This window comes from Vicugna pacos, chromosome 11, assembly GCF_048564905.1.
Source record: "Vicugna pacos chromosome 11, VicPac4, whole genome shotgun sequence".
NCBI classification, from domain to species: domain Eukaryota; kingdom Metazoa; phylum Chordata; class Mammalia; order Artiodactyla; family Camelidae; genus Vicugna; species Vicugna pacos.
The window spans coordinates 75,268,856-75,290,854 of NC_132997.1; the positions used below are offsets into that span (position 1 = coordinate 75,268,856).

The 21,999-nt window shown below is 40.8% G+C and overlaps 1 protein-coding gene across 1 annotated transcript in view; it reads right to left on the minus strand.

The window, feature by feature from the left end:
* The window catches only part of HPSE2 (heparanase 2 (inactive)), a 569,659-nt gene that overhangs the window by 16,267 nt on the left and 531,393 nt on the right, over window positions 1–21,999 (minus strand). The window contains exons 10-11 of the mRNA XM_006210536.4: window positions 10,830–10,975; window positions 3,793–3,939 (exon numbers count right to left, since the gene is read on the minus strand). Coding sequence (XP_006210598.1) covers window positions 3,793–3,939; window positions 10,830–10,975 — 293 coding nt within the window. The remainder of the gene's footprint in view (window positions 1–3,792; window positions 3,940–10,829; window positions 10,976–21,999) is intronic.

The following is a 21,999-nucleotide window of genomic DNA, read 5'->3' on the forward strand; positions in this document are numbered from 1 at the left end:
CTTTTTAGAGGATTCTAGGCCAAATCTGTTTTCTTTCATTTAGCAGTCCTTTGAATATCTGAAGAAAGTCCTTATAATTTACCCTTTTCCTTCATTAAATTAAATCTCCCCATTCCCTTCAGCCATCCTTGAAGAATATGTATTCCAGACACAGAATACCCTTCCCTGGTACACACTGCAGTTTTCTAAAAGTTTCTGTTTTTCTATCCCACAGGGTACAGGGCACCCACCTTCTGTCTGGTTCCTTGACTGAGAACTGTCTCTTACATAAAGAGTCGAGACTTGAGTAGCGGGTCTTATGACTGGTTCTCTCACTGAGATAAGAAACAGGAACCTTCACTGTGGACCTGGACTGTGCCTGGTTAGTGGCCCCAGGGGCACTTCCTGTGTGATACCTGATAGCCCTGAGTTCACTGAGTCCTGAGTTCACATGGAGCTACCCTTCAGAGATCTAAAATCTTTCCTTCCCTGATGGCAATTCTCCTTCTCAGAGAAGGAGAATTACCCTATGTTCTTCACCATTCAAAAAAGTTTTGCCGGCCTCTCCCTACTCCTGAAACTCTAAGCCAAAGTGCCCTGTTGGTGGCTTGAATGGCACACTGACTCACTCTATATACTCTTCCTGGTTCCCCCAGACAGGAGCAATTACAGGTTCCCAGAGCTTTCCATCCTCTTCTGAACTAATATGGCTTCAGGCTATAGCAAGGAATTAGCAGGCACAGAATACAGAATCTGGCTCTAGAGGCTTATAAAAGAGAGAAGGAGACACCAAAGTCTGAAATCACTTCCTAGCATTTCCTTTCATCCTGTCCTGCAGAGTCTGCCACACCAAAACCATACCCTCCCTGTGAGACCTCATCCCAGAACCACTGAGGGCTCTGGCTCTCGTTAGCAGTTACAGGAGTGCTGGCTGTGGCACTCACTGACCGTGCACCCGGCAGCCCCATCTGGCAGCTTACAGTCCAAGATGGTGCAGCACCTTCTTTAGAACGACAGAGGTGTTAAGTTAGCAGTGGTTCATAGGAAGAGGAACAGGCTCAGAGGAGTGAATGGAGGGCCCAAAGTTCCACAGTGAAGTAGTGGCAAGATAAGGGCTGGAATCCAGTTCTGTTGACTTCTGATCTCAAACTGTCTTTAATACAATATATGTAGAGTCCTATGTGTATGTCTGCTGTTCATATCTATGTATGTGTATGCGTGAGCGTGTCAAATTTTCATTTCTAGGAGGCATCGTTTCATCCATAACGCTCTGAGTTGATTCTCACAATAGCCCCATCTGGCAGGTAAGGGAGCTGAGATTTGACCACACAGGTAAATGGTAGCAACTGGATTCATAGCCAGACTTTCTGGTTCCAGCTCCCTCTTATTCCAAATGCACAACATTGCTATTTGATCTTACTGGGTGTTACCACATTCCTCTTCAGGACTCCTGTGGAATGAAATTCTCTATTTCCTTGTCCCTCTCTGACATTCTCAACAAAGCCATAACATAGCTCTTCACCAATCTGGTGACAGGGTGAGATGCAAGACCACAGAATTGAAAATACAGTGTGTTGGCAGCCAGTGAGAGTCACTTCAGTCACCTTTAAGGACAGGTATAGGCAGGACATGGGCCAAGGTGTGGCCAGCTTCCAACATCAGAGGAGCAATCCTGGAGGCTGGGATGTGGAGCAGGGTAAATAGGGTTAGATGCCTGTACCCATAGTTGATGGAGAAACAAGCTCTGAAGTGATGCCGCCCCCAGACCATCATTTCCTCACATTTCATGGTTTTGCATTTATGCAGTTCTTATCATAATCTTAACAAATGTTTTAGCCACACATTATCTTAAAAGTCTGAGAAGACTACTTTTGAAGAGTGTTCTCAGAGCAGTTGTTTCCCTTTTCTTCCCCAGCCGGCTAGAATTCTGAGTTGAGGAAAAGGCAGGCCGTGGGCATTTACTGAGCATTTACCATGTCAGGAACTTTACATGGGTAACTTCATTTACTCCTCTCCACATGCAAGGTTTTACAGATGAGGAGACTGAGGCTCACACAGATTGTGTAACTTGCCTCAGGACCCACAGCCAGAAAGTGGCAGAGCAGGGGCTGACGCCTCAGCCTGACAGACATGGCCTTTGGTTAGTTCCTTTCACGTGGCACGCCTGGTCTTCCTGACACTGGGTAGGCTCAGCTCCTAATCTCTTGGGTTCTGGAGGACCCTGAAATGTCACAGTCACTGCTGAGGAGTCAGCCCCTCTGCCAGACTTGACTTTGAGGGTCATTACTGAACAGCAGTGAGAGATTTATCCATAGTCACAGTCCTCAAAAAATTAGACCAGGATGAGAATTTGAGAGCTGGAAGGGACCTTACCATATATATAGCAAGTCTTGAATTTTGCAGACGAGGAAACTGAGGCCTAGGGATTAGGACTTGCCCAGGTCGTCTGATTATTTAGTAAACCAGAACCCAGTCTCCTGCCTAGAATGAAGACCCAGAACTCAGCACACAAGCCGTGAACTACTGGGAAATGGAGAGAGGGCTAAAGCGCTCACGGGAGTCCTGCTGGTATAGCAAGACTGAGAGGAAAGAAAAGTGGGAGCAATGCACATGTAGCCAGAATAAAGAGCCAGTATGTGAACCAAGACTGAAAGTACAGATCTAGGGTGGGCTAAAGAGACTCAGTAAGTGACTTTCCAGATTTTGTTTTGTTCCCATTGAACATACAGTTGGAAGCCAAATGCAAGCCACCAAGGTTGCAGTGAAATAGCGAACAATTACAGCATAATAGTTGTGGGCAGCTGTGGGAGTATAGCCACCTGCTCCAAGTTTACAGCTTTGTTAAACTTGGTAAACATTAAAATGGAATAGGAATGCTCCCAGTCTGTAGCCATCCCCTTCCTGGGAGGCTGTCCTCTGGGATCTGGGGTGGCCTTGCCCTTGACTAGGCCTTTCTCCCCGTGGCCTAGAGCTACTTTCTGGTGGTAGTGGTCAGTGCTGACCATAGTCTCTAGACGAGACTGAGGGAGGTAGGGAGTATCACAGAATCGTGCATTTATACAGTCTGAAGGAAACACAGAGCCCCCAAAATATAATTTCTCTCCTAATGTTCAGATAGAAAACTGAGTTCCAGGGAGATGATGTGCTCAAAGTTATAAATTTAGGGGCAGAACTGACTGTCTCTTATTTCTTTCTTACAGTGACTTGATTTGATTTGATTTGATTTTTTTCCCAAGTTTTTATTCACATTTCTTTTTTATTAAATTAAAAACCACTCCAAGTTAACCCCAAATTAAATCTTTTAATTATATCCGAGTTTTTAACTCAGCAGAACTGACTCCTGATCTCTGAACTTCTGATCCTTTGTCTAGTGCTCCTTGCGCTAAGCCCCATGAGGTTTGTAGATGACGACAAACAGGAAGTACAGCATTACAGAATGTTACAGCTGGAAGGAACTAGGTTCTTAACTACCAGTGGTTTTGGTTGTCACATGAGTAGGGAGCTATTGGCATTTAGTGGGTAGAGACCAAGGATACTAAATAGCTTGAAATGTGATCATCCTGAAGAATGAAGAATCATCTAGTCAAGACAGATACCAAGAGTGCCCTTGTTGAGATACACTTTGTCCATCATTTGACTTTACTGTTGGCTGGGGACTCTAAACCCAGAGACAGGGAAGGGCTCGACCAGGGTCCTAAAGGGAGTAAGCAGTCCCTGAGTGAATTAGCAGCAACCTTGACCATCAGCAAAGGGGGACTCCAGCTCCCTCCACACCTGGCTCCTGCTCTTAAGCTATTTCCGGTCGGCACTTACTTGGACTTGAGGCCCTCCTGTCCATAGGGCTGCAGCAGGTACTGGTGCACGAGCTTGTCCCTGAGAGTCCCAGCCAGTTTGATTTTCTTTCTTGATCGGTGCAAGTTGATGATGAACAGTGTAATGGACCCTCGAACATAGTTGTGGCTGGTATCCAGAGAGAGAAAGGGAAAGATGGAAACACACTAGTCTGTTAGAGGCTTCTAAATCATTTATAGGCTGCACAAAACAGGACTTCCCCAGGAAAGGGCATTAACTTTATGGCTCTCGGCCATCCTAGACCTTCAAAGATAGGAAGGCCTTGTTACTATGGTTTTCTGCAAAGAAGATATTCACTTCCCACCACGCTTCTTTTATTTTTGTTTAAATGTACTGCAGTGATTTTAGAAAACAAAATATCTTTCTCTGAGGAAGTAAAGCATACTGATTGGGGAAGAAAGGGCAAAATATAGAGAAACACAAAGAAGAAAAAGAAAAATTCCCCATAATCCAACTATCTTAAGATATGATAACATTTTGGTAGACAGCCTTCCAGTATTTTTTAGTTTATTAGTTTGACAAATATCTACTGAGTACTTTGACACATTCAGACACATTTCTCAGTTTTTACATAATTGGGATCACATTATTCACACAGTTTTTTTCAGGTTTTTTTTTTTTTCTCATCAACAGCTTAAATGTGCTTCCATGTTACTGCTATTATATATTCTACTTATAAAAGAACACTAAATTCTTCAATGATAGAAATGTAATATTATTTAACTAATCCCCCCCTTTTGGAGCATGTTGTTTTTAATTTTTTGCCATTATAAATTATGTGATGAAGGACTTCATTTACATAAACTTTTTGTACCTCATGATTATTTTTGATGGGCAAAGTCCTGGAAGTTGGAAACATTAGGTCCAAGGGAAGGCAGTGAATGATTCCTCATGAAATCTTCCGGTTCATTCCCAAGTAGTGCCCCTTCCTGTGGGAAGATTTTTCTGTCCCTGCTCTGTTGAACCTTAGAGTGATCCCATGATTGGCTTTGGTCAATGTGATGTGGGTGGACATGTTAAAACCCCTGGGCAGCGGCTTTACTAGGCAGCCCCATTTTGCCATGTGTCTTTTACCCTCTGCTGTGAGGCTGACTGTGTTCTTGATAGAGGGTGCTCTACTGATCTGCATCCTGGAATGAGGATTATGAGGAGCAGAGCAATAGCCAAACCATGACAGACAAGTAGTGCGCAAGAGAAATACATCTTCTTTTTGGAAGCCATGGGGGGTTGGAGGTCCTTCACTATCAGAGCAGAACCTCGCCTATCCTGACTAATATACACATTTTGATAATATTGATATTAATTCTCTAGAAAGCGTGTATGAATTTGCTTTCATCACCTATGTATGAGAGTACCCATTTCCTCATACCCTTAAGAACATGGGATACTAATCTTAAAATATCTTTCTCAACCTGAGAGGTAATATTGAGACTTCAATGTTGTATTAATTTGTACTTTAAAAAAATTCACACTGAGGTGCAATATTTTTTTATTTGCCTGTTTGCTATTTCTTCTTTTGTAAACTGACTATTCACGTCCTTTGTGTATTTTTCTATTGATTTATAAAAACTATTTACTTATTAAAGATGATCCTTTGTCTGTATGTATATTGCAGTTTCCCTCAGCTTTCTTTGACTGCTTCAGTTTGTTTACATTGTTGTGTCCTGATGCATAAAAGTTACAAACTATTAAGTAATCAAATTTCTTGACCTTTTTAATTTCTACTGTTTTTGCTTTACCTACCCCATGATTATAAAACTATTCACTGTTTTGGAATCCTTTTAAACAGCACAGGACGTTCAGAAGCCTGAGAGAACTACATGCCTACATGCAAGAGCCTTTTAGCATGTATCAACAAAACTATAATGATTTCCTTCTCTCTTGTAGGAAAAAAGACTTTGCTTCTAAAGGGTCCCTTAGGGCCCCATCTGGATGGGTTAATGAGAGGAAACAGAAAAAATGACCTGGTCCTGCCTTCAAAGGAGGAGTTCAGAGAAACTCTAAGTCAACTGTGCCCAGAGGAAAATATCATTCTTTGCAGAAACAGCACCCCTCAGCCTCTGGGTCACTCATCTTTGCTTCTAAAAGGGCTAATTAAGAAGTGAGTGATGAAGGGCATGTCAATATGATCACTTGGATTTTTTAAAATACAGTTTCCAGGGCTCATCCTTGGAGATTTTTATTCAGTCCATTTGTGACTGGGGTCTGGGAATCGGTATTTAAAAAAAAAATCTTTCAGGATATTTGGCAGATGAGCTTGGTTTGGGAACCACTTGCCTAGAGCAATCCATGAAGGTTATGAGAAAAATTCCCCAAGTATATCCTTTTGGTATTGTGTCCCATGTTTTCTCTTGCATCCGTAGGAGGGTACATTATTGCACTCAAGGCTTTTTGGATGCCTACACTGATATTCCGGTAACTTATTAAATGATTCTTCTATCTAGTCGCTCTTCCTCTGGTCCATCTTCTCAGTCCCCTGAGACATGTGAACTAGCTTTTGGAGTCAGGAGGGAATGCCAATTTATTTGAGCAGATCTGTGTCACCAGAACTCTGAAAAAGATGCTGCTAGCCAATGTCAGTGTTTATCATCATCATCAAAGAACACCAACTATATGCCATTGGTGGGTTTTAAGTTTAGCTTAGCTGTGTGCCAAACTGAGGAAGACACCATTAACTCCAAGTTCTCTGGGCTTCAGAGTGTGAGCAAAAGTAGGCACGCATGGGTACCAATTTCCCAGGCTGCGGTAAACCCTTCTGCTAACTACCCTCAAACCACCTTCTCAAAGGCAGTGGAGGAGGAGAGAGCTTGCACTTAGGAGTTTCTCCTCTGCAGAGTTGGGCAGGATGAGCCCTTGAAGTCTGCAGAGGAGAAGAGCGGGAGGTGGGGAAGTGGTGGGTGGGAGGGAGACCTGAAACCACAGCATTGCTTCAGGAAAAGCTATCTTTTCAAGCTGCTTGGCAATGGTCTGATTTCCATTTACATAGTTCCCCTGGGGGAGACAAACCGGAGCTAAACGCCAGCCCGGAGACCAACTTGCCGAGGCTCTCACAGAACCCAGGGGGCCTCCTTAGGTAGGAACTGGCATTGGAGACTGCCTCGGCCTTCCCTCTCCCTGCTTGGCTGGTGGGCAGGGACATTAAGCAGAGGCCTGTTGGCTGTGAAGACACATTCTTGGCCGGGGAATGCAGCACCAACCTGAAAGTACTGTGTGTTGAGAATCCAGAGTTCTGAAGAATGTACATTCTCTGCCTACAGGAAAAATAATCTTGGAGGAGTATCAATTCCCTAAGAAAATGGAGTCTGACTGAAGGTATGGCCTACAGGCAATTGCTGATCTTCTGATGCCGGCAAGTCCAGGTGGCTGTTGGTTCTCATATTAATGCCCCTTTCTGTCTGGTAGAACACTTATCTTGCTCCATGTCTCAGTTATGGTGAGACTTTTTCACCATCAGAGAATGCATGTATCTGGAGTTCATCTTTCTGGCTGTTCTTTTGCAGCCTGACATCTCTGTGTTGCCATGGGAGGAGGAGGAGGAAGTGAGTCAAGAGGGGGCTGGAATTGGAATGTCATGGATTCATGGTGAGGGTGTCATGTGGGGAGGTGCATCTTGACTTATAGATAAAAAACAGTCTGTTCTAGAAATGTCTCCAGTGAAGATGGGAGACTAGGGAAGGGAAGGGGGCTGATGCTGTGAAATCCACGGTCATTTCCAGTGAAAGTCAATGTGTTTGAGAACTGGGTTGGTCCATCGTCTCCAAATCTAATTCAACGTTTTTGGGTTCGGTAAAAGTCAGGCCATGTTTTGCCAAACATCTTTTCCCCTAATTTCAAAGCCCCTGTGTATTTTAAGGGAAATTTAATCCACATGTTTCTGATTCATTTACACTTAACTCATCAAAATATTGTTTTGTAAGAGTCATTTGATGTCCAAGAAGCCTCAGGAACCTTTTTTATGAGTCTTTTAAAAAAACTTCTTCTGAAAAACAGGAAGTCGTGTTTTGCCAATAATAAACGAACTTGAACCCCAAAAGGCTTAATTTTGCTTCAGTATCCACCAGACAATTCCAATTGGTTCTGAACTTGGCTAAAGACTTCAGCTCCTCCTCAGAAACATACATTGTGTTAGCAGAATAGTTTATAAAAAGAAGGTTTCCTAGTCAAAACTTATTTGTTCTCTGAACAACAGGACTTAGGGTGCGAACTGTCATGCCACCGGTGTCCTGATTTGCTGAATCTAGAACACAAAGCAGAAAAGCACCTGCTGGTTTTGGCAGGAGTACCTGACCTTTTACCCTCAGTCAGTCAGACTGAAGAAGACAATGCTCTACGAGGTCAGAAATGGCCCACAATGCAAGAGATGCCATGAGAGGAGTGAGGTATTCACGTAGAGGTTCATGACTGCCAGAGAGATGTAAATGGAATTTCTGTGTTATACAGGACACTAGGCAAAAGACAGCTAAGGGTTCTTTCTAAATGTAAAATTCTTTGCATTATTAACGTTATTATTTGCATTTAGGCATGATACCACAGAACCTTCAGAATTCAACTTGACAATATAAATGCAAATATCTGGCAAGATGCTTGGCACATAGCAAGGGGTCAATACACGCTGGATTGTAGGAGTTCTTTTAAGACACTTTCTCTGGGTTGTCCTACTGGTAAATTTATACTTTGTCACCCAATCCTTGTTTTGACCAAGGATATATATTTTCAGAGTACTGGTCAAGATTGAACAGCATGAAGTTAACATGCTCACCCTGGGACATTTCTGTGACCTTGGCCTCGTTGGCCGCAAATAAACTGAGGGAATCAGGGAGGCTTCATCATGACTGTTGTGGAGGATGAGGGGGCACAGGGCACGTGTCTTCCCAAAGAGAAGGAGCAGAGGTACTTCTTCTCTCCTCGTGCCTACCTGTCTAAGGCAGCAGACACCCACTGACATGGAGGACTCCAGCCTGCTCATCCTCAGCCAGCCCACTGACGTGGGCTTTCTTCTCTAATAGGAACAAAAAAGACTTCACCCCAACTATTATTAATGTCATCTGTGAAGTAGATTAGTAGAGCCTGATCTTCCTTTTTTAAGTAGGGAGAAGGAGGGATGGTGCTGACAGAGCACAGTGGCACTATTTCCCCAGAGAGGCTCTGGAGTGACCTCCCACAGAAAGTGGAGGACAGCCGGTGATGAGAGAGAGTACTGGATCCAGTGAATGAGTTCACACTTGTAAATGGTAGCATTCTTGACTGCACCACCACGCCCCATCCCTGTGGCTGATGTGCTGATGGCAAAGGGGAAGGGAGCTAGAACTGTAAATCACCAGTGATGTCTTGAAGCCTTCTTTCTGCCTTCATTCATTCACTCATTCATCACTCACTGAGACCTTCTTCAGCCCAGTCACTTTACTAGACACCAAGAAAACAAAGCTGAATGAGGCACTGGCCCTGAGTGCGCAGTATACTTAGAATATTAGTTACAACCTCCCACAAGAATGTCAAAGAATGGCAGGATGATCACTGGGATGAAGCTACGTAAGGAGACCTCTGTGAGGACCCCCAAATCCTGCTAAGTCTGTGGCTTGGCAACCGACATTTTTCCCCTGGGTCCTCAGACCCCGAGTCCAAAGGGCACATACTGATGTGCTTCCCAATACAGACAAAAGGTGCCAAGAGTAATTTTTCTCTCTTGAAGCTAGGGGTCCACCTTTTGGGTGGTTACCTCAGTGACAGGGTGGAGACAAGGAATACAATGTGTCCTTGTGTGGTGATCAGATATCTCCAGCCAAGGCCATAAAGCAGTCACTCTCTGTCAGGTATTGGACTGAGCTTCCTGTTGAGCAAAAGGGACGTTGACAGCGTCTGGCCTCTGCCCAAAGCAGCCTCCTCTCATCCACAATAGGCACTTGTATCTACAGACAAGACAACTGGCCCCTGGCTCCTCTACGCTCAGAGTGATTCTTTGAAAAATCTTATCATGATAAGTTAACTGGCTTGGCTCCTCTCTCATCAAGGAAGGGGAAGGAGCGTCTGTGGTAACCTGACCACTCGGGCGCTTTGTGCTCTCCACCGCGCGATCAGCCGTGATCAGCTCTGATGAAGGTCTGGCTGGAGGCACTTGCTTCCTTCTCCCTCACTCCCACTCCCCTCAAGGCCTCTCTGCATAAAGAGTTCCTATTTCCAGAGCTGCCTACACTGCTCCTTAAATAGGAAGTGATGTAAGAAAGCTTATTTAGTCAGATGGGTTTCACTTTAGGTTCAGTTTTAAGTTTTTACCTTATGATCCTCATGTTTTAACATATTTTATCTGCCAAACTTTATTGATTGATTGATAATGGTTATTCCTATGTTTAAAGACAACTCTGACAACCAGAGCTTTAGATGAAAAAGAGGATAACCCCACATTACCATGCTGATTATTCAAAGTCTGGTCCCCTAAAAAAGGACGCCTAGATTTTATTTAACCTCTTAACGTTTAGAATAGCTGAAAAGGTTTTTGAAATACTGAAAATGGCTCTCAAGTTGGCATCACTACATCTAGGCACGCCCAGCTTGGGACGCACTGGCATATGCCTAAGTTTCTGGTGTTATAGCTCTCCAACACGTGGAGACTTATTTCCGCAGGCTCGGCTGGTGTATCATAAGAACAGATTTTATATCTCTAGTCTTGGTTCAGGCATAGGCACACAAAGAAGCCTTCCGGGCATTACATCAACTGGCTGAGGGAAAATGCTCAACAGAAATTTGTTGGATGAAGAAATAAATGAACAAATGGCAAGTATTTTTATGAACACTTTATGAATAATTCCTCTAAGTGTGAGAAAGGGGGTTTCCTTGGAGAAAAAGCTGTTTATCAGTGATCATTTGAAACCTGCAAAGAGCAGGTATCGTGATTCCAGAAGCGGCTTTCAAAAGTCTTAAAGGGGTCCCACCTGGTATGAAATTCTCACAGGGGCCTGAAGCCCCTCGGGGTGGTTTTTTGTGCCATCTCTCTGAAGACTTACTTGTGGTGGTTTGTGCAGTGAGCATAAATCCTTAGTTTGTCCCGGATCACTCGGCCTGGCCGAGGCTTCCGCTGGAGCCCAGCCACATGCACGGCCAAGACTTTGGGGCCGATCAGGCGCTTGTAAAGGAGAGAGAGCCAGTAGTCCTGAGGGGAAGAGAGGCGGAGAGTCAGAGGAGGACACGCATTCAGGTGTTCTGCGTAAATGTACAAACACACAGGCCACTTCTTATCAGGAGTACAGTGAAACATGACCAGCGAGACATACCCGTGTAAGCATGGTCACCCCAGTGAAGCACTCATCTTCAGTTTACAATGAAGTGGCACTTCTAAAGTGGCCTTTCAACTGATCAAATGAGGAATGTCAGTGGGGCGGGCCCAGAGTGGCACACAAAACAAATGAATCAAAGGTTTTCACATATAAAATAACTTCTTTTCTATGACTTTACTTTCATCCTAGTTTATGACTTTTGTTTAATTATAAAATGGAAGATTTTCAATCTTCAGGATTGTCACCAATATGAGAACCCAAAATGTCATCCTCAAAACCCTGTCACTGAAGACTATTAATGTGGTGGGAAGGAGAGGAAGTGCCTCCAGGCAGGAGACCGGAGTCAAAAATGCAAACAGAAGAGTGTCTGCAAACCACGGTGCTAAGTTTTGGTCATTCTCAATAATTCTAAACTAGAAGTAATGTGATTCTGCTAACCATTCCAGGGTCTATTTGTAACTGATTAATAAATATCCAATCTGTATCCACACATGTACTTGAACTTACAAAAGTCTATTCCCCATCACCTTAATGTCTACTGTATTTTCTATTATCATGTTTTATTTTTATGTTTGATACAAAACATTTGGTACTTGTGTTGTATTTGCTTTTCTCTCCTTTGATGGGGTAATGACTTCAGAGTGTCTAACTTGCCATGGAAAACAGGGCCGCCTAAATTGTTTAGGGGCTTCCCCCTCTCCGCCAGTTCTGGTTTTCAGTGAACATACCATTCAGTGCATGCATGCTATTCAAGGTCTTAAAGACATCAACCGTATTTTCTCAGCCTTCATCTTTCTGGGCAGAAGCCTCTTAATGATCTGTGTTTTTCCCATGTGTGGTCATCTACATAACAGTAGCTGGTTTAAAATGTCTGGTGAATTGAATAAATCAGAACAAAGTCTCCAGCCACAAGAATAGCTCCACATCTGCCCTGAACTGTGAGCTCTAAGCTTTGCCCAAACATTCACTTTAATTAACTTTAGACTTAGGATGGCTGTTAAATATGGTTTCTTTACATTTAAAGGGGCAAATATTTTGCCATTGTCAATCATATAAATGAAAAAAACCCTCAGTGGTTCAATTTTCTCTTATTTGACCACAATTTCTGTGTTTCTGATTTGAAGTAATCTTTGTGAAGTGATTACCACAGTCACCCTTATTTCCAATGGGGCATACACCTTTTTCTTATTGATTTGTAACATATTAGTGGTAGAAATATTTGGAATGTTCATGGAACAAATATTTTGGCCATTTGTAGTCTGCTTTTTATCACTTTTTATGACATTTTTTGACATGGAGAATTTAAAAACTTTATAGAAAAATATATCAGTCTTTTCCTTTTAATTTCTTTCTTTGTTTTTATTCTTAGAAAGTCCTTCCTCACACAAGGATCAGAATAATCTACTAATTTTTAAAAGATTATTTTTATTTTATCATTAAACAATTTAAGCTTTTAATTCATTGAAAAATATCTTGGTGTATGGCACTGACTTTATCATTGTCTAAATAATGTGCTAGTTTTTGTAGCATCTATAGCATCATATCCTTAAATCCATCTCTATCACATACTAAATTATATATGTATGAAATATAAATATTATATTGTATAATGTCATATATTGTAATGTTTAGTATTATATACTATATTATACTGTGTATATAATATTGTATTATAATGTATATTGTATATCATTATATATTGTATAATGTATATTATATTGTGTATTATAATTCATATATACAACATGTATACATACATGTATATAACATATATACACATATACAATATTATACATTATAATGTAAATATATAATTATATATAACATGTGTATTATATGATATACAATATCATGTTATATATCATATTTAAATATATGTAAATATATGCACATATAATATATAATATTTTATGATATATATCATGATACATATACTGATGAGAAATATTATATGTAATCCTGTGTCTGGATTTCCTATTTCTCCCACTGAGCTCTCCATTTAAAAAAATCAGTTTCATATCATTTTCATTATTATAATTTACATTTTATTATCTAGAGATTCAAGTTCATTTCATTATAATTTTTCTTTCTTTGTTCAAACTTTCTTTAGTCATATTCACTTATTTTTCAAAATAAACTCTGGAATCATTTTTTGTAGTGGTGGTTGTTGCAGAGAAGTTTTTGAAGGTAGCATGAATTTTACACTATGTTTGGTTAGCCTTTTTGTGTTCTGCCAGGATGCTTATAGGAGTCATGTTTGGTCCTCAATATTTGAACTTTTACCAGGAATGTGTTAATGCGAGTTTCTGCATTAATTTACCTGTATTTGGGGAAATACTTTTAATCAGAAAGACTAAGGCCCTTCTTCAACCTATGACAGTTTTCTTTAAATGCACCTTCAAATTATTTTCTTTTCTGTTCTCTCCAATCTGTTTCAGGAGTCTGTCTGTTAGATCTTCATCCTTAGTTCTGCACATCCATCATCTCCTTTCTCATTGTTTGAAAATCTTTTTGTTTCCCTCTGCAAGGGTAAGTTGTCCTCCACATTACATATCCACTTTCTACAGAATCACTGCTGTCATTTACTAAATCCAGTGAGTACTTTAAGTATTAACTATAATTTTAGTTTCTTTGTAACCTTTTCTTGTCTTATTTAGCTTATCTGATTGGCACTCATTTAAAAAATTTTGTTTCCATTTTCTGTGTGCTATGTATATGTTTTTCACATACAGGAGAATATATGTAATATATGTCACTTACATGACAGTTCTGAAGATGAGGATCCACCATCCATCTTAAAAGCTACCATAACACCACACTGTTGCATCTAGTTATGTGATTCTTCCTTTTCCTGTTTTTGTGTTTTTCATTCCCTTGCTTCATAGTTAGTTTTATCCATACATGTGCTTCTAAGCAATATATTATTTAATTTGTTAGCTTTATAAAAGTGGCATCATGCTGTATGTATTTTCTGTGACTTACATTTTTACTTAACATTATGTTTCGATGATTCACTTACTTTTTTCACTTAACATTATGTTTTGATGTAAGTTACACATACTTACAGTTCATTCATTTTTAATATTGTATGATACTGTATTGTGTGAACATACTACAATTTACTTATCCATTCTTCTGCTGAGAGATATTTGGATTGTGTTCAGATTTTTGCTATTATGAACAATGTGGCTGTGAATATTCTTGTTCCTGTTTCCTAAGACCCAGGTGAAGAAATCTGGAGAAGTATTACTCCAACTGTGATTGGAAACCAGCCGCAGCCTCATCACCTGGGTGCTTCTTAGAAATGCAAATTCATGGACTTCATCCCAGATGTACTGAATCAGAATCTCCAGGGATGAGGCCCCCTAATTATATGGCACTCCAGGTGATTCAGATGCTTGCTAAAGTCAGAGAAGCACCGTTCTGGAGTACATACCTAAGAGTGGAACTGCTGGGTCACACACAGGTATACAAATATTCAAGTTTACAGGATAATGCCAAATTGTTTTCCAAAGTGATTCTAATTATCCCAACTTACACTTCCTCCAGTGATGTCTGTATGAGTTCCCTTTGATCCACATCCTTGCTAACACTTGTTATTTTTAGACTTAATTTTTGCCAATCTCATGGGCATAAAATGTGTATTTCTTTTTGTGTGTTGTTTAAGAAGTCCTTCCTAATATCTAGTTCATAAAGATATTTCATACTTTCTTTAAAACTTTTAAAGTTTTTTTTTCATAGTTAAGTCTTTAATTAATGTAGAATATAGTTTCCCTTCAGGGGAACCTAGGATTTTGGTTGGTAAGTCAGTTTTGATGGTGGGTTAAAAGCCAAAGTCAATGTGAAATTTACACCTTTACTTAGCTCCATGTGCCGTTTTCAGACTCCTCTCTTATCCTAGCTCTTCTATTAGTTCCCTATTTATCCTCTCTCTCTCTATTTTTTAGGACTACATCTTCCCTCCCTCACTGTCTTTATCTCTCCCTCATGTAAACCAGCTCTCAGCAGAATCAGATTATATTTCCTTCCCTCCTCCCTTCTTTTATCCCTCCCTTTCTTCATTTTCTTTTATTTTGCTATGAATATGTGTCATTTATATAATCACAAATAAAATTAAATAAATGGAATGCTTCCTGAATATCTCTTAAGGAAATGACATGAAAAGGCAGAAAAAAAATTATCTTTATGAATAGAGCAGACAGAAAAAAAAATGCACATGTATATCTAGCAACAACAGACATTGTATGAAAGATGGAATATGAACAGAAGTTTTCAAACAATAAGAACCATAAAGAAGGAAGGCAAATATCAAGGCTTTTCATGTCAATTAAAAAAAAAAAAGCCAAAGCAAGGAAGGCATTGCAATTTTCAAGGTACAAAGAGAAACACAGACAGACATTCTTTAAGTGTATCAGACAAGAGAAGAGGTTGAAGAAAAATAGTGTCCATTTGTTAGCTGGAGAGGGAAAACTAATAACCGATGACACTAAAAAGACAGAGGTTTTAAATCTTTTCTTTTTCTTTTTCTTTAGTATTTGTCAAAAAGTCAATTGTGGTATGAAAGCTAGAAAATGCAGTATATAGAGTAAATTGAACCAAAATAAATGGGAAAAAAAGAAACTGACAGAGGGTTGCAGAGTTTACTGGATTAATCACTGAACCATGTGTTCTTCGAGGTCTAAGACTACTTATGCCTTCTTAAAGCCCACGCCTAGTAGAGTGCCTGGCTTATAGGAGGTGCTAGAATTCAGTTATGGAACATGTATCATGTTTAAGGCTCTGTGCTAGGCATTAGATACAGTGGTGAATACGGCAAATATAGTTCTTGCCATCATGAAGTTTATAATTTAGCAAGGAAAAGAGTCCTTAAGCCAATGAGTTAGGCAATTAATTAATTTCAATAGCGCTAATGGTCATGGAGAAATCAGTGAGACCGTACTGTATCATAGCAGACGTGACTCAGGCTGGACAGGGGGGCCTGGTCAGGGAAGGAGTCTTGTTGCCAGAGCCTGCATGGACCTCAGACTGGCGTCTGGCTTCCAGGAGTGGGGTGTAGCTTTGGAGTGTGTACCATGAGGCTGGAAAGCTGGCAAAGGGCAGCTGCTGACGGAGGTGTGATCAGGGCTTGGGCTTGCAGCTTGGATGGTTTACACTGCGCGACCCTGAGGCCTTTGATGATACGCTACAAAACGAGGAGTGGGAAAGGCGTGCTGGTCTGCGACCCTAGGCTCTGACCAACCAGGTGAGACCTATGGATACGTTCTTCCTCTGCAAGCATTTTCTGAGCACATGTTAGTGGCACACATGTACTCTCTTCAGCTCGAGGGATACCAGGATGGACAAGACATCTTCCTGTCCTCAAGGAACTTAGGGGCCAAGATACATGTAAACAATTCTCTGTAAAACAACTAAACACCACATGAGCAGGAGGTGTTTGCAGTGCTTTGGGAATTCAGAAGAGGAAACAATTACTTATGACTGGGGGATTCTGGGAAGGCTTCACAAAAGACCAAAGGTGAAGTAATTTACTTGGAGTTGAAAGGTCTATATCAAATCCTGGGAAGTTATTTATTATCTCCAAAACTCAGTTTCCTCATAGGGGTTTAATGAGATCTGGAAACATCTATCATTAATGTCTGAAATATCAAAGTACTTAATAAACGTTGCTAATTCTTCTCTATATTCCTTGAAAAAGTTTTTAGGCTCATGAAAATAGTTATATTCTAATATGTACACAGTTATGTTCCAAGTTGCCTTGAAAATATAAACATAAGTGGTGTGTGTGTGTGTGCGCCTGCGTGCATGTGCTGGGAAGGTTAAGGATGGTTGGAAGGAAGCGCCTTTAGATCAGGGCTTAACTTTGCATCCTCAGTGCCTGTGAATATAGACATCAGCACTCAATAAATACTTGGTTGAATGAATGACCAAATGAAGTTTACCTCCTGAAGCTGATAGGAGGTTTTTCCAGGGCTGAATGGGTGAGAAATGATAACTTTACAAGGGTCATAGGTCATGATTTTCTTAAGCACTTATAGGCTTTGCTGAAGGTGCCTAAACTCGTTTAATCTCAATATTTCCTACTTCTGGGACGTATACATGTGCTGAAGTGTGACAGCTAAATGACAAACACTTTTTCCATCACGGAGCCTCTTGTCTGACTTCCAAAGTCACAAAAACCTAGTTAGCTCTGGTGGGCACAAATGCTACTATCCCAGTAGCCACTTTTAATCTAGATATCTGACCCTAGGGAGCCAAGAAGAAGGGAAGTGGAATATCCCCATGGATCTGCGCTCTAGATGTGGTCGTGGGCCAGAGCTCACATGTAAGGGAAAGAACCCTGCTGCTCAGACTTACTCCACAGAGAAGGAGCTGCAGGACAGATCCAGAAAGTTTCCATGTGACTAAAGCATCCTTAGAAATACTAAAAGCTATCACTTTCCCTGCTGCTCTCTTTAGAGGGAACAAAATCCCCTCCAATCTATTTTTTGACAACCTTACTTAAAACTGTCAAATGGTTCCCTGTTGCTTGCAGGCTCAAGACCAGTGACTAAAACCAGAGGTTTTACCCTGAATTGATCCCTTACCACCCTGCCTTTCTCTACATGGCCTTTTATGCTCAAGGACATTGATTTTTTTTTTTCTTCCTCCCACTACAGACAGGGCCTTCTTGTTTCTTTAATCATCTCCCACTTCCAACCCACACAGCCCTCCCCAACATGCCAGCACACACACAGACACACACACACACACACACACACAGAGTTTGTTAATTCTTAGCTCAGACGTTAACCCTAGGGTCACTTTTCCAGGGAAACCTTTCTGGACCACCCCCATCCCCTGCCTGAGCTAAGTCACATTTCTGTGTTATGTGTTCTTGTAGAACCATTTCTTTCTCTAAGGACGCTTGATTCAGTTTGTATTTACACATTTATTGGTAGGATTTTCTGATTCATATGTCTCTTCCTTTCTAGACTATGAATTCAGTGATGATGGACTGCGTTTTCTCACAGCTATACCCTCAGAGCCTAGCAGCATCTAGAACATAAAGGTGCTCAATACACAGTTGGCAGTAGAAGGGCCTGGGGGCGCCCATTTCCCCTTGGTCTGGCCCCCTGCCCCTTGCCTCTCTTACCCAGTCTTATCTACAACTGGACTTCAGGTAAGGTACCCCTAAACAAATACAGAGTTTTTCTGTACTCAGCCCCATCAATCTCAGACCTGAGGAAGGGTGGGAGGAAGCACTGGCTCAGCTGGGGCTCTGTGGTGCAACCAGTGGCAGCAGTGAGGAATTTCTAGCCCAGTACAATGCGGATAATGCCCAAACCAGAGAACAGAGAACTGAGTGGAAGCGAGACCCAGGAATCCTCCAACCTAGAAATGCAGCCCAGAGGGTCATCACACAAGGGGCACCAGAAATAGTGGGTATGAAATCAGAATTCCAGGCATGCTGCAAGTGAAGGCGATCATAAGCATGCACAAAGAATTATAAAGGCCTGCCTTCATCTGCTCATTGAGACAAGGTGGGTGACATTGCCTGCATTCAAAATGCCAGGGGCAAAACTGATAAGTTTGCTATAAAAATGCCAAATTACAATGCTTTTAATGAGAGTCGCTTTTGGCAAAAAATGCATCTGAACTATTTTTGTTTCTCTTGGATAGTCAGATCATGAGAGTTTAGAATATCAATGAAACATTTTCTAGAGTTTATTATCAAGAATGATTGCCAAATGGTACAGCCACTATGGAAACCAATTTGACAGTTCCTCATAAAGTTAAACATAGAATTACCCTAACACAGCAATTCCACTCCTAGGTATACAGATATATATCCCAAAGAATTTAAAACAGGTACTCAAATAGATACTTGTATGTGAATGTTCATTACAGTGTTATTCAAAATAGCCAAAAGGTAGAAACAACCTAGGTGTTCCTCAACAGATGAGTGGATAAACAAAATACATATCCTTATAGTAGAATATTATTCAGTCATAAAAAGAATGAAGTTCTGACATGCTACAACATGGATGAACCTTGAAAACATTATGCTAAGTGAAACAAGCGAGATACAAAAGTACAAGTACTGTATGAGTCTACATATATGAAGTATCTAGAATACAGAAATTCATATATACAAAAAGTAGAACAGAGGCTACCAGAATCTGGGGGGGATGTGAGATTGAAGAGCTATTGCTTACTGGGTTCAGAGTGATGAAAAATTTTGGAAATAGACATGAGAGATGGTTGTACCACATTGTAAATGTATTTAATGCCACTGAATTGTATTCTTTAAAATGGTTAAGTGAGCAAATTTTATGTTATATATATTTTAGCACAATAAAAAAAGAAAAAAATTGTCAGAAATAATCTTTCTTGAGAATAACCTGGTAATATATATCAAAAGCCTCAATTACTGTATACCCTTTGACCCAGCAACTCCACTTCTCATAATTTATTCCAAAGAAATAATCCTAGAAATGCGCAAAGACTTATCCGTAAGATGGTTGTAGTAGCCATTGTTGATTTTGTGCCCTAATATCAATTCTTCCTTCTAATTACAGCATCTGGATTTCCTTTTGGGAAATGGTTTAGCCATGATTGTATACTGTTTATCAAGGTTCCTTGATCTCCCTTGAGGAGAGTAAGTGATCATATTAGGCCAGCAGGACATTCTCTCCAGGGAATCTGGAAACAATGGTATGACAGCATATTGAGAGTGGCTGGAGCGAATTTATTCTATGCAGTGGCAACTTGAGGGGACTGACTGTTGCCCTGGATCCTATCCTTTCCAAGCTGGGTGCTTTGGCTTTTCAACCACCTCATTTCTTCTCTGCTTAAGTTCCCTAGATTCCCTCCCTTCCCTTTTCTCTTATGAGCAAAGAATTTTAATTGGTACAATGATCATCACAGCATTATTTTTAATAGGGAAAAAACCTGAAAACAAACGTTCAATAAATAAATTACTAGATAAGCAAACTGTGGGAAATCTAACTATGATATTTTTTAAGCCACTAGAAATTCTATTTTAGAAGAATAGTTAATGATGTCAATTATGTATAAATAAATAAACAAATATATATTATATATATAATGATGTTCATTATGGTGCATAGAAAAAGAGCAGACTTTAAAAGAGGGTAATCCTATTTTTGAATGGAAATAAGTGTCTCTGTGCAATTTAACTTGGATATACACCTAAATGAAAATGGTAGTTATCTCTGAGTAGTACTACTTCTCCTTCTTTCAGTTCCTTGAAAGGCCCATTCTCCCACAGCTCTGGGCCTTTAGAAAAGCCATTCCCTTTGGAGTTCTTCTCCCAGTGCCCTGCTGGCTATTTCCTTCTCAGTCTTTGGGTTTCTGCCTAAGTGGAACTTCCTCTTGGAAGCCTCTCTGAAGTCCCATGTCCAGGTTAGGGTTTCTCTTGTATATGATCCTGTGAACCCTGTGGTCTCCACCTCACAGCAGTCTTCACTGTGTATGCTAATTGCCTATTTACTTGTATGTATTCTCCACTAGGCCCTGCAGTGACTTCAGGGTCCGTGTTTGTGCTAACAATGTCAACGAGCATTTGAGTGCTTAATATGTGCTTCATGTGTATTATCTCATTGAATCCACTACTAAATCCTATGAGGAAGTACTCTTCTTATTCTTTTTATAGGTGAGGATACTGAGGCTTAGAGATCGATAAAAAGCAATGTACAGAATTGTAGCTCCAGCACCCAGCATGGGGCCTAGGTGCATAGTAAGTGCCTTAGAAATATTTGTCGAATTAATGGATGAAAGTACTAAAATTATGTGGGTAAATCTCACTATTGCCGTTCTCTGAATTTATGATTAAAAAGTGTTGCTAGAATTAAAAGTATGGACCTGATCAAATGAGTAAGATGTCAGTGCGCAGCCAAAGGGCAAAACATCTTATCTCATTGATTAGTGAATTCAGTCTGAAGCTTCCTTAAAAATTCAGAGCTAGTGTTGCCTGGAGATGAAAATCAGCCCCCATCCTCTCTCTTCTGAATTAGTAAAATAGAGGCCATACTTCACTGGCTGAATTAGGTACAGGTAAAGGCAGGAGGTAAATGCACTTGTCCTTGCTGAACTGCCACCCGCAAGATGCCCTGTACTCCTATTTGCTGCACTTTGAGGACCAGAGCAGAGCCTGAGCAGACCCAGAAAGGGCCTGAAATGTCAAGAACTAACCTGGGACAAATGTGACCATCAGCTGAGCACTGCAGTGAAGAGAAAAGGGGCAGGCTGCCAAAATCTCAATTTAAGTTAGGATTCAGCAAACAGAAAAGTAAGTGATAAGAAATCTCTTGCTTTTCACTAGGATTGTCAAATTTCCTAAATTCACTGAGTTCTTCCTGAGTCTCTGAGGGATTCTCTGAAATAATAAGACATATATTAGTGTTATTATCTACTCTCAGTCTCTACTCTCAGTTCCTGCTAATATCTGGTCTTTGACCCTGGTTCCCGACACACAGCTCCTAAGCCCCTTGGAATTTCCTGGGTGATTGGAGCATGATTTGTTCTAATGAGGCTACTCTTGTTGGGCTCCTGGATGGGGGCTGGTCACCAGAAAACCCAAGCGTAATAAAAGCTGGCAACTTTCAGCCATACTTCCCCTTTCTCTGGAGAGGGGAGAGGAACTGGAAATCTAGTTAATAATTGATAGTATACCTGATGTAGCCTTCATAACATCCCCCAAAGAATGAGGTCAGAGAGCTTCTGGATTGTTGAACACATCCCAACTCTACAGGGTCACAAGATCCCATGCACAGGACTCTTCTGGACCTTGCCCTATGTGTCTCTTCATCTGTATCCTTTGTCATATAATAAACCAGTAAACCGAAGGTACGTGTTTCCCTGGGTTCTGTGAGCTGTTCTAGCAAATTATCTACCCTGA